Source organism: Astatotilapia calliptera, chromosome 2 (assembly GCF_900246225.1).
Source record: "Astatotilapia calliptera chromosome 2, fAstCal1.2, whole genome shotgun sequence".
NCBI lineage: Eukaryota > Metazoa > Chordata > Actinopteri > Cichliformes > Cichlidae > Astatotilapia > Astatotilapia calliptera.
The window spans coordinates 34,056,526-34,069,262 of record NC_039303.1 but is presented as its reverse complement, the minus strand read 5'-3'; the positions used below and the strand labels follow the sequence as shown (position 1 = coordinate 34,069,262).

General features: G+C 37.7%; 1 protein-coding gene across 4 annotated transcripts in view; it reads right to left on the bottom strand.

Annotated features, from left to right (window-relative positions):
• Window positions 1-9,788: 9,788 nt before the first annotated feature.
• The window catches only part of fgf13a (fibroblast growth factor 13a), a 99,247-nt gene continuing 96,298 nt past the window's right edge, over window positions 9,789-12,737 (bottom strand). For all 4 annotated transcript variants that reach the window (XM_026144991.1, XM_026144999.1, XM_026145005.1 and 1 more), the window contains one exon: window positions 9,789-11,740. In XM_026144991.1, the coding sequence (XP_026000776.1) occupies window positions 11,604-11,740 (137 nt within the window). In that variant the 3' untranslated portion in view covers window positions 9,789-11,603. The remainder of the gene's footprint in view (window positions 11,741-12,737) is intronic.

Sequence of the window (12,737 nt, the reverse complement as noted above, 5' to 3'; positions counted from 1 at the left end):
ATCACAGGTAATTCTTTTCCTGGCCAAGCAGTGATGAAAGTATTGCCTGATGTAACAAATCCAGCCTTAGTATGCTTCAGTAGTTAAATCCCCTCATGAGTCTTCATTGTTTGTAGGAGTGGTATGCACTCATGGGGATTGTTCCTTCCAGCAGAATGCTGAAAACTTACACTCAAAAGATTTGATAAATTGCACACATGCTATTGAATGAAATACAGGACAATGTGCATATCTGATGGACCAGTTATATAGTAGAACAAGCTGGGAAAGAGTTTATATCATGTAACGTAGTTAAAGAACATGGGCTATCACAGTAGCTAGGCTAAGAAGAGAGAGCAAAAAGAGAGCAAAATTATGGCTTCATGTTGAGAATGACCACCACAGATGTGATGTTTCCTTTGAGAGTGTTGATGGAGAACTATAGAGATTAGTGCCAGGGATGACGTGTGACAGAAGGATAGCAGCAAGGCGGGAGGAAATGGGGAAGACTACGTAGAAGGTTCATGGATGTAGTGAAGTAGGATATGCAGAGGGTTCACGTGACAGAAGAGAATGATAGAGATAGGGTGAAAGGGAGGCAGATGTCCTACTGTGGTGACCAAAGGGAGCAGCTAAAAGAAGAAGAGGTCTGAGTATGTGCATAACTATTCACTATCTAAGTTCGTCATTTATAATAAGTCACACTGTTGACAAGACAAATCAAAATAAAATAATCAGTCAGAGTGATAGTGTGAAAGCTATTTCCACAGTAGTACACCACTTGTATAAACAGAGACAGTCACTTAGCGAGAAAAGAATAATATGACACAGAAAGCACAACAAAGCTGCAATTGGAGGGAGAGAGAAAGTGATCGTGCATAAGAGATAAGAGCAGGAGATAGCAGAGAAGAGAGCCATGAGAGAAACTGAGAAGGCATTGTGACTATGTGAAAAGGGGGGAGGGAAACAGTGTAGAATATTGAGGGATGAAAGAGCTCAAAATAAATGGGTTGGAAAGACTCTCATTGTAATTTTTTGGATCAACAGTACTAATAATCCAGGCATCATGACTGGACCAAGCTTAAGTATGGGCTAGCTATTACTCACAGTTACTAAAAAGTGTAACTGTTACATCCTGTTTTAGTAATTTCCCATCATTAAAGTGAGCAGTTTACCTTTAAGTTTGGGTTTTGATGTGATAACTTTAACCAAAATATTAAAAACATCAGGGATATATCCAAAATCAAGTAAGTATTGCCAATGTAAGAAGGGAAAGAGAATTCAGTGGAAAAATCTGTTGATGAAAATCATCAGCAGTAAGAAGGCACTACTTGAAAACTGAGAACTACTTTTTCTTTCTTGAAAGGTCATAGCTGTAATGAGAGTCATACTGAGTTAGTATTCTCTTTCATATCTATAGATGTGTTTGTTTTCCTTTCTTAATGTTCTTAATCTTTTTGGTGGACACATCTAATACCAGTACAGGGATTAAGATGGTACAGATACAGCAGATTTTTTTCTGAGTTGGGAAACCAGCAACATCCTTGCTGCCTTTACAGAATTGTTTTGATTCTTATGGCCAGCCTGTGATTAAAAAAAGAGGATAACCTTGGATGTAGCTTTATATTTGCCCGTTTTTCACTGTAAACTTCCTTTCACTCTTTTATGTTCCCCCTCAGCTTTCATGTCTTTAAATCCTCACACCATTCTCCTGCCATATATTTGATGTCAAAACCACGAATTTGCAAGGATATAATATGCAGAAGAAGAAATAGATTTCTGTCTTTTTTTTTCTTAGCCTATTCCATCAACATGATAAGGGCAGCAGTATTGATTAAATCCCTGACCTCGTCTTGTGCATGTCAGTCCTACAGGATATTAAAGCTGCACTTTTATTTTTGACTAGGACACGCATCATAGATGGCATCTTCAGCATCTTCTGTTTTAGTCTTGTTGTTTACCACTGATAAATGTTCAGTGTGATATCAAAACATTATGACACATTTCATGTGTCCTCACTCTGTAATTTTTCTCAGATATTCTGAAGATATCCGCTCACATCTGTCTGATCAGGCATCTTACAGTTAGATTGGATTAGTTGTCATTACTTTTTGCTTTTTTTTAATTTATTATTCCTTATGTCTCATATATCATTTGATAAACGTGTTCCATGGTAATAGAAGTAATGGAGGACCAACAAAAACATCCTCACACAGCTGTTTACCAAATGCTGTGCTATTAAGTAGCAGAATAGAGGAAGAATACATTTATGCTGCAGGTTTAATGCATATTGGATGCAGCTGCTCCCTGCATGCCAATTCTTAGTCTCTTATTATTGCTGGGCTGCATTATAAAAGAGGTGAGTGCTGCTTGCCTGACTCGCTCACTCCTAGTTACATAACACCTGACCTCATCCACTGCAGTGAGGCAAGAGCTGGGATTCCCTCCTGCACGTGGAAATAAGCAGTGGGGAGAAAGGAGTGAGACAGAGAGGAGGAAGGGGGAAAACCATGTTGCATAAAGAAAATAAGGGTGGTCACTGATGCAAGGAGAATGTAACAGAAAGGTTTACTCACATCCCTTCAAAATGCAGATTAAATGTCATCATCCTAAATGGATTCTGTTAACTAAAACAACACCAAGAAATGAGTAATAGTTGATTCTTGACTCTAATGGACATCTTTAATATACTTTGTTCAGTATGAGTGACTGACCGTGGAAATTCAATAATAAGAAGGGGTGATTCACAGTGATGGAGATGACAAAGTGAGTAGTTAACCATGGGAATAGTGAGCCAAGTGTTTCCTATGGTCCTGAGGGCTCAGCTTGGCTTTATATGACCGGTTTGATTGATGTGTGTTTCATTGTACTGAAGCAACTCCAGCTGGAACAGGTAAAGAAGTAGTGACAGAAAAAATTGGAAGATTGTTTTTGTTTTTCAAATGTACCACAGTTGCATAACACCTCATGCCAGTTATTTGGACAGCTATTGAATGAATCCAATTAAACAAAACAACAAACAAACAAAATTGACTTTAAGACAGAAAAATAATTGATGATGCAAGAATGGATAAAATTTATTTATATAGCAATCTGGTTGCAAAGTGTTCCAGAGACTTACACAGAGCCCCAAAGACAGCAATATCTGTTGGATATAACACAGGAAGAGTTTTAATTGCATACTATGTTCACATGGACCTCACAAAAATGTTTCAGCATGTCCCATATTCATGAAATGTTCACACATTTTTTTTTTAAGAAAATGATGTAACATCTTTTTTCTTTGGCATGGTGTGGAGGAGAGTGCCTGAAAAGACAAAAGACAGTGAGGACATGACCTCGGATAGTGGTTGCTATTTGAACCTGCAATATCAAAGTGGATGAAATGTTTCTGATCCACTTCTCATACATAAGTTCTCAAACAACTAACATGTGTTGTTTTTCCCATGCAACGGTAAACTCTCACAACAATCAGACAATAAAAGAAAAGCAGGAATAAAAATATAGCTGGTCTTTTATCCATTACGTCCCCTGTTGTGATATAGTCAATGCTGGGTTTCTTATTCAAAAAGATACTGTATCACATGTCACTTGTTACATTTCTTAAAAGTGATGCAGTGCATTACTTATTTATGTTACTTGTTGAAGAAAGTAATTTGTTACATTACTCATTACTTTCTCGTTCCTCCGTAAAATCATCTCAAATGCATTGTTACAGAATTACTAGTTAACAATGAAAACCTTAGGCTACTGTTGCACACCGACACAAATCCCTATCTGGATAAGGACATGCATACAATCTTTCTTTTAGTGTTTATTTAGGAACACAAAGCCGACAACACAAAGCAAAGTTGAAAACCAGCCCAAAGAGACTTTAAAGTGATCAGCGCAGTGTTTCTACTTTAGAAACGTGAAACAAAAGTAAACAATGTGAAGCGTAATGTGTAATGTGATGACAATAATGTGTTGCTTTGTAACATGTTACATCCAGCATCCATCTTTTTTAATTGTTTAATACTGTGCACAATTTAAAAGATGTATATTATCACACCTTTTGAGAATCATTTTGTCTAATGTACATAAAAATAGGCCTTCTAAAGATTGTCTAATGTATATAAAATCAGACCTTCAAAAGATGGTATTATACATTTTATGTTAATTAGCTGCACAAAAAGATGATCTAACATCTTTGACAAGAAACATCAGGCTTTGGTGTCAGTTCCTCAGTTTAAAGAGGAAGAGCTTCATGCCAGATAACATTTTCCACTGACATTTAATTATCCTTCAGGGAGAAATGCATTTTTAATGAGCTGGAGATAGAAGCTGTCTCTAGACTTTAACCTTAATAGACGAAGAGACAAAACAGCCACAAGGAAATACTGTAATTTATTTTAATTTTTGCTGGTTTTGTGCAAAAATGACACCAGGCATTTAGTGATCACATCCTAATCACATGCAACAACAAGAAGATCATGTGGATTAATTGCTAAACTAGTGTTTCCTTATGTGTATTGACCTTATGTGGGTTTCCTGTCCCTTTTTTATTTGTTCCATTTCCACTTTTTTTTTTACTTTAACTTAACTTTAACTAATTCTCAAATCACTTCAAAGAGCGCTCTTATAATATCTTAAAGCTGAGAATATAAAATCACATTAATGAGGACTTTGTCAAACCTTAAGAAGTGAAATGTACCACCTTTATTCACAGCTTATATAAAGTTATCTTTTGTGAATGTGTTGCTGTATTTTTATCCCCTTCAGACTTAATCCAGTTTTCCTTGTGCCTTGAGAATAGGTATGCCAGAAACCTGTACTCTGTTGTTGCAGCTGCATGTAGAGCACGCTTTAAACTAAATTCAAATTTCCGTGTTTCAAATGTTCCAAAATGCCATTCACTGCCAGTTTTAAATAAGCTATAGAAGTAACGGTATCAACTCCCATTTATATAAGCATTTCACATTTTACTGATGACTCAAAGCACTTTCCATGTGGTGTTTTATTCTATATGCTTTAAGCCTTCATCTACTTCAACTCAATGGACAATTGAGAATCATCAGTAAATTTAACATGCATGTCTTTGGACTGGAGGAGGAAGCTGAAGTACCCAGCGAGAGCCCATGCAAGCACAGGGAAGGATCCATGGAGTATATCATTGTGAGGTGGCGGTCCAATACTGCTGTGAAACTAACCTGGCCAGCATTAAAAAAAAGACAAAAATTATGTTAATGCTGACTATAATTAAAATAAAACTACGCTATTACACATTTTCAAATTGAAATTTAAATTCCCATGCTGCGATAAACACTTTAAAAACACAAATACTTACATTTTGTGACCAGCTGGCATGACCAAAACAAGGACATAACCCCAGCAGTACATGGGAGGTTGGCAAACATCGGTGCCTCCAGTTTTCTTCCTATTATAGAACTAAACAGGTATTTTGCTAGCTGGTGCATTTACCTCTTGGAACAAACATTCACACCCACACATGTATGCACATATAATATGGTGTGACTGTGTGGCAGGCCAAACATTGTTTCTCCTTACATTGTCCCTAATTCACATCCAAAGCTGCTCAGTGTTACTAACTGGAGATTATTCATGAAATAATGGATTGTTCTCTTTGTCTGGATTATGGTTATGTTAATCTGACTTTCCTGACTGAGACTTAAATATGTGACTCTTGTTGGTGGGTTAAATCGCTTTGGAGCTTTTCTGATGCTACATTGACCATCTTTTTTTCTCTCTTTAGTCTAATTGCTCATAATGTATTATGCAGTCTTTGACATACAGGTGGACTGCGTGCAAAACATAAACCCAGTGCAAATGATGCCAGGTAAAACATCCAGAAGGTCATGATGTACAGCAGACAGATGTGCAAATTAATACACCATTACTGGATTTTACAAACATTGCTTAGATGGGACAAAGGGTTTTAAAAAATGGATTTTCCATCAGCTTTTGTGTAATTTGGCATACTGTGTGGTCTAATTCTGTTATCTAATTCTGAAAAAATGCATTATGCTGTAACTAAAAGCTTAGATGATGACGCAATTTCCCTGTTTGCTAGCCTTGAAAGTAGCAACACAGTTTTTCGGTAATACTCGGTAGGTGTGGTTGTTTCCAAGGTTATTTAAGAACTTGCCAGAATTGCTCTGGTAACTAAGATCATCCTATTAGCTTTCTGTTCATGTAATTCCAGATTAACTCAGGTCAGTTACCTACTGTAAGATATTAAGGGTTTGAATACAAATCGAAAAAGCTGCCTGCCTTTCTTTCTTTCTTTCTTTCTTTCTTTCTTTCTTTCTTTCTTTCTTTCTTTCTTTCTTTCTTTCTTTCTTTCTTTCTTTCTTTCTTTCTTTCTTTCTTTCGCACTTGATCTCTGCATTTGATTTAATTGAACAATGACCATGATGTGGATTTATTGACTTTATTAAAACCAAAAAAATGGTTCAACATATTTAAGAAGTGTGACGGGAAAAGAGAAAGCCCCACCAAGGCGTTACAACTGTCTGCTGATGTCAGTGTACTAGACACCAAAACTGGGGAATATTACTTTTAAGGAGTTATGTTTTCTATCTAATTTGGCATTCAGCATAACTACTGTAAATCGTCAGCACTCTGTAGGAACTATGACCCATAATATTAGACCAGAAAAGAAGAAACAAATCAGATGATCCTCTATGTACAACCACTCGGTGATGGTGGGAAGGAAAAACTCCCCTTTTACAGGAAGAAACGCTGACTGAATCTGCTACCATTGACTGGAGGTGCATTCATCCAACCAACTTACTTTTACCATTTTCCAGCTCCTATCTCCATAAACAATCCATATTAAATAAAATTAAGAAGAAGACGCTACACAATACCAACACTGTACCTTTAATGGTGATGTCTGGTGCTATTTGTAGTGGGTGTTCTCAGCGTACATTCTGTGGGCAGTGTGTCTTTTTTGTCTTTTCTATCCCTGGTGCTCTGATACGGTGGTAGCACTGATAAGCCGAGGTGTAAGACACTTTCTGCTGAGGGTAAAATGTTGAGAATGAAGTTGTTGCTTTTCCTGTGCCTACCAGGGCACATGGGGAGGATGATGGAAGAGAGGTTTTCAGAGGGACAAAATAACAGCTAACTCTATTTGGATTCTCTGCTCTCAAAGGGCACTGAGGTGCTGAGGGCCTGGCAGGTTTGGCACATTGAGGGTTAGCAGCAATGCGTTCCATTCGATTTAATTCCTCGACCTGACGCTTTTTCCTTGTATGAGCTGAAGGCCTGCAGAATGTTAGTCAGCTTATGTTTCTAACTGTTGCCACCTGATAAACACTTTTTGGGTTTTGTTTTGTTTTTCATGTGAAAGCTCAGGCATATACATGCCAGGACTATACAGTGTTTTTACAATGACTAAACCCAAGTGTCAATCATTTCTGCTGTTTTTCCTCAGAAGGTCTTATGCACAACTTTCTTTCTTCATGCTAGCAGATGTATTTTTTTATCTGTTACTTTTTTTTCCCCACTCCAGCCTCTTTCGTCCTTAATATCGCCAGGGTTTGGAGCTATATAGCTTAGCATTATTCAAGTGTGTTATCTGCAGTTTGCTTCTTAATTTGTTTTGGTTTAGTCTGCTCTCAGGAATTTCAACTTGTTAAAAAATAAATAAATAAATAAAGGTTAGCGTGAAAATAGACCACTTCGTAACAAAGCACAACTTCCATTTACCCATTTCATCTGCAAATAATTGTACTGAGTAAACAATTCGTAAATTGTCCACAGCAAAATGACAAACAGAGAACGAGGAGCTGCAGCTGTCCCTCGTGGGAGGTTTCTCCACCAGCGAGTCAATTAAATTCAGTTGTCTGTGCTGCACTTAACTCATTTTGCTGTAAGTAACACCGTGTGCAGAATGTAAGGAGAAAAAAAAGAACTTTGATAATACGAGTAATTTCATGTGTTGGCTTCCTGACTGGGTAGAATTTTTTTTCCCCACCCAATAAACGAGCCGCCACACACGTATTCTTTAGTAACCTTGGTTACAAAGGAAAGTCTAATCGCAATGGATAAAACTGGTAAATCTAAAGATCGATGCATATCTTCTATATGTTTTGTAGGGTTTTCATGGCTATTTTGAAGTACTAATGAGTAGTAACCAGTAATATGCACTTTAATAACAAATAGCATTAAAAGAACAAGTGTGGCCCTGCCATTAGTTTTTTATGAAGCACATTATAGTGACATTCATTTAATTTCTGTTTGGGTAACTAATGTTTGCCTGAGAATTAAAACTGAGCGACAGCACAATAGTGATGGAAATGACAAAGACCAACAGAAACGAGAGACTGGGTGAGAAAAAGGAAGCCAGTCAGCCTGCGGTGGAAGTGATAAAGGGTAATGAGTTATAGCATTCACAGGTACATGGTGATCACATATATCACAGCTCCGTCAGCTCTGGCTGATTCGTGACAGAATATTTCTGCCTGATCTCACTCACAATCTCAAATGATTATACACTGAAGTGGCAATGGCTTTGCTTGAAGTCTATATGTGTGTGGCTGTGTTTGAATTAGACACTCTGTTTTGGGGGGGCTCCATGCAGACTTATCAGTCTATCCAAGTGAAAATAAGAGTAACTGGTCTGCGAAGGAGAGAAAGAGAGAAAGTGGCTTCTTTTCAGATCAACATCTCTGAACAAAGCCGGAAGCCTCCGTTAATGAATTGGACTGTCCCATACTAATGAATGGAGTCTAGAGATGGGCAAAGGAAATGAAGGGAGTAGGGGGATGTCAAACTACATGAACGATGAAGTCGCTCATATCAGGGCCCATATTACAGAAGCCTATTAGTCCTCCTGTCTCTGATGGCAATGGGCGTAATGAGGTAGTCTCCAAAGACCAGATTGATGCCTGTTTTAACACTCACACTCCAAGGATGATGAGAGAGCTTATTCTGAAGATGAACAATGGGCTGTGATAACCAGAAAAAGTCTTGTTTGCTCCTGGAGTGTTGTATAATTACAGAACTTAAACTTTATCCCAGAGTATGAATTTCTTTAAGTTCATTTTTAAAATCTTGACATGCGACATTGCAATCAGAGGAATGTGACCCTATGTTAAGCAAGATGCCATTTCTCATATTGAGAGGTTTTATCATATTACAAATAAACTTGGTAGGTTAACACACTGTAATGCCGTCATTTGGAGTATTCTTCCCTAACTTAGTTTTCTCAACTGCCTTAGGTGATTATCCCAGCAACCCTGCGACCCTGTTAAGGATAAGTGGAAGAGAATGGATAGATGGATATTTTATTGTTATTAATATTAAGTAAAGACTTTTTGAATCATTTTTACTATGACCAACTCATATTTAGCTCCTTGGAAAAAGGCAAACGCATTATTGCTTACATAATAATTTTACTCAGCTAAACCAGCACTTATTCAGGCAACAGGAAATGTTACAGCTGTGAAGCGATTTCCAAATACCCAGTCTTCTACCACGTTGAAAAGATATTGATTTTTTTGATAGAATAAGCCCTTTAGGCCTGTGTAACACTCAGAGGCAATTAAAGGCTTTTTCCACCTAGGTATGACACATTGATGTTCACAGACAAGAAAGATGCCAGGAATTAGTTTATGTTCAAGAGTTTCTCAAGGGTGAATGTATTTCTGGGTACAATAAAACACAGATTTATTGTTTAATTGTAACAATCTAGTGTTCTGTATGACTGCAATAGCTAATGAGTGTAATAAATGAAGTAAACGACTGAACAAAGAAGAGGACTGACACATTTTAAAAGTATATCTTAATATAAATATTTTATTCAGTGCATTTTTGTGTATACAACAAATAATAAACAACTGGAAGTTATCAGCCAGCCACAATGTCTGCCTGTATATGTTGTTTCATCAGAGTATCTGTCTGGTAGTTTGGAACACATGATCCAACATGGGTTAATACACATAGCCTACATCATGCAGCTCTAGACCAGAATTTCCCTGCCTTCTCCCATGCAACAGATAGGTTCACCTAATAAAGACCACCTCCAGAGGAAACCAAGAAAAGAAAGTCTCCCAGAAGCATGTACCAGAAGGAAGTTATGTAGCTGAAGGGAAGCGTACATAGCCCACAAAAGGGTCCTTTTTGTACATATGTGTTTGTACATGCCCAGTGCAAGAAAGGGAAGATGTTCATTTTTGTATGACTTTATCTTTTTTTTTTCTTCACTTTTACAAATATGACGTGTCCTATAAAATGTTAAGCCACCTAAAAGTCCACAGTATTTTTTTTAAATATAGAAAATATTGTCACCACAATAAGTTACTCAAACACATAACAAGCATCCTGGGAAGGGTCATTCACCATCCTATGGTGAAGTGTATCAGTCAATAGAAGTCGACAAAAAAGGATGGTTGGGGTTTCGAAGTATGACACAAGCACAAAGGGAGGAACCGATTACGAGGACAAGAGCTAGAGACATTGTGACACTGTGGTAACAGAAGGGAATGGGGACACAGGATAGTCGTTTCATACCTCAGTCATCGAGTGTATCATCAAAAAGCACGTCAAGCACGCTGCCAACTCCAAAGTGGTTAAAATCACTTCCTTTGTCTTTCTTTTTTCTTTTTTCACAAACCTTTGCTTTCTCTCATCAAAAATGTACAATAAAAAAACAAAAAGATCCAGCTTTGCTTTTATACTGACTTGGCTTTCAGCGGCTTAAAGGGACACTCTTTTTCTGTCTTTGGTTTGCTGGAACCATTTTTCATTAATGAACAAAGATGCAAATGCTTAACGATGGCAAGGGAAGAGAACAAGAAGGAACATAATCAGTTATTAAACAAAATCTCACAGCTAATTCAGAAAATTAGCAAAAACTAAGGTGCAGCTGTGGCATCTCCAAATTTTAAAAAAAATAAAATAAAGGAAAAGGTAAAACTGCAAGAGAGCCACACTGCCCCTTATATCTCAGGTCAGTTGTACATAGGCTTCATTTTCCCATGCTAGAGAGCTCAGTCTCTGAGCGTGTGCACTAGGACGCAGGAGAGCTACCATCTGGCTGGCCACAGTCTCAGTAGCACTAGGCTGTACCATACCAGGGAGTTTATAGGCTTTGTATTCACAGAAGCATGGATGAGACAGAGATCAGGGCTTGTACGGTACCACTGCAACCTTGTAGACCAGCACCATTACTGACTGCCCTGAACACCTGCATGTCTAACTTCCCGTCCCTGTCTAACAGATACACGCGGGCTTGGTGTCTGCATGAAGAAAACTTACTGTGCACAGTAAAGTAATTACCAAAATAAGATAAAAATGAGCTAACTGGTATGCAATCATCACAAAAATAGAGTGTCTAAGGTCGTCAATAAACCTCAAGCCCAAAAATAACGTTTTAATCAGTTCCTTAATTCCAGAATGATCTATGTGCTGTTAAGTTTCTTACTGTTGATACTGTTTTGATGATGACTGACCAGGATGATAGGTGCTTTTGATTGACGGTGTCTGGTTGTTTATGTGTGATTTGTTGTCCTAGCTAGTCCTGAACCGCTGATCGGAGAAACAAGTCTGCTTGGATTCATGCTCTGCTAGAGGTAAGGTTTCACGGTTCGGCCCCAGGCCTGGGTTGGGCTACCAGGCTACGTTGATTCGTTCTGGCTCACAGCTTTCCCTCCATTGAGTACTGCTGAGGCACTCCGACTCTTGGTGGGTGTGCCACTGCCAGAGCGGGAGAACTCTGTCAAGTCGTGGAGAGATGGCTCTCTGTACATTGCAACTGTGAAAACACAAGAAAAATGCAAATCAGGCAAACTGACATGTTTTAACAATATTAGTGAAAGAGGCAGTGTTTTGTCCACTGGTTAAATGTCTGTTTAACCAGTTGTAACCATTATATTTCCAGATCAAAATACTGCCGAATATAGTAATTTCATGAGATGTTATCTGTCTCACTTGTCACCATCCTGGATTACATCATCCATTACGGCAATTAGCCTAAAAAAGGAGAGCTACCACAGCTGAATTACTGTCTCAGGCAGTAATAGGTGGCAGCTAGGGAGGATAGCAAAGTTTAATTGTTTAGTCAGCTTATTAATCAGATCATAAGCTATAATTACTCCTATCACCAGAAATACAAAACTTGTCTTTTTTCATTACTTTCAAACATAAATATCATCATGTACCCAGGAAAAAAACAGATAATATCTATGTATAACATGTTATTGTTGCTGTGCTGTTTGTTTTCTGTGATCTCACCATAGTTGTTCTTGCTTGACAATTGTTTTTGCACTATTTTAGCACATAAACATTAAAATTTGATAAATAAAGAGATTTACATTTTAAAAACCTGTGTCAGTTGATTAATGGTTCAAAATTAGCTCAGTATCGCTAAGAGACCATCCTTCTGCACACACATAAAACTACCTGCTATATTATTGTTTAAATGACAAAATAATTATTTGTCTTAGTCTTTTCTATGCATTAAAAACCTGTTCATCTAATATTTTGTGACGTTATGGAAGATTGCTCTCAGCTTATCTGTCCAAGTACTTTTTGGCACCACGTTATAGTTCCCTCCAAACTGCTGAATCAAGTAGACCCTCTTGGTGCTGAAGTAAAAAGAAAAATCTTATATTCACAGCATGACATTATAAATTCAAGAGTTGCTAGTGCTTCAGCTTTGCTGTGTGTGCAGCACTGGTCCAGTCTGCATTTAACAGCACCTTTTTCAGGAGAAATATCAGTAATCTGAGGTTCATAGTCTTTGGTTTCAG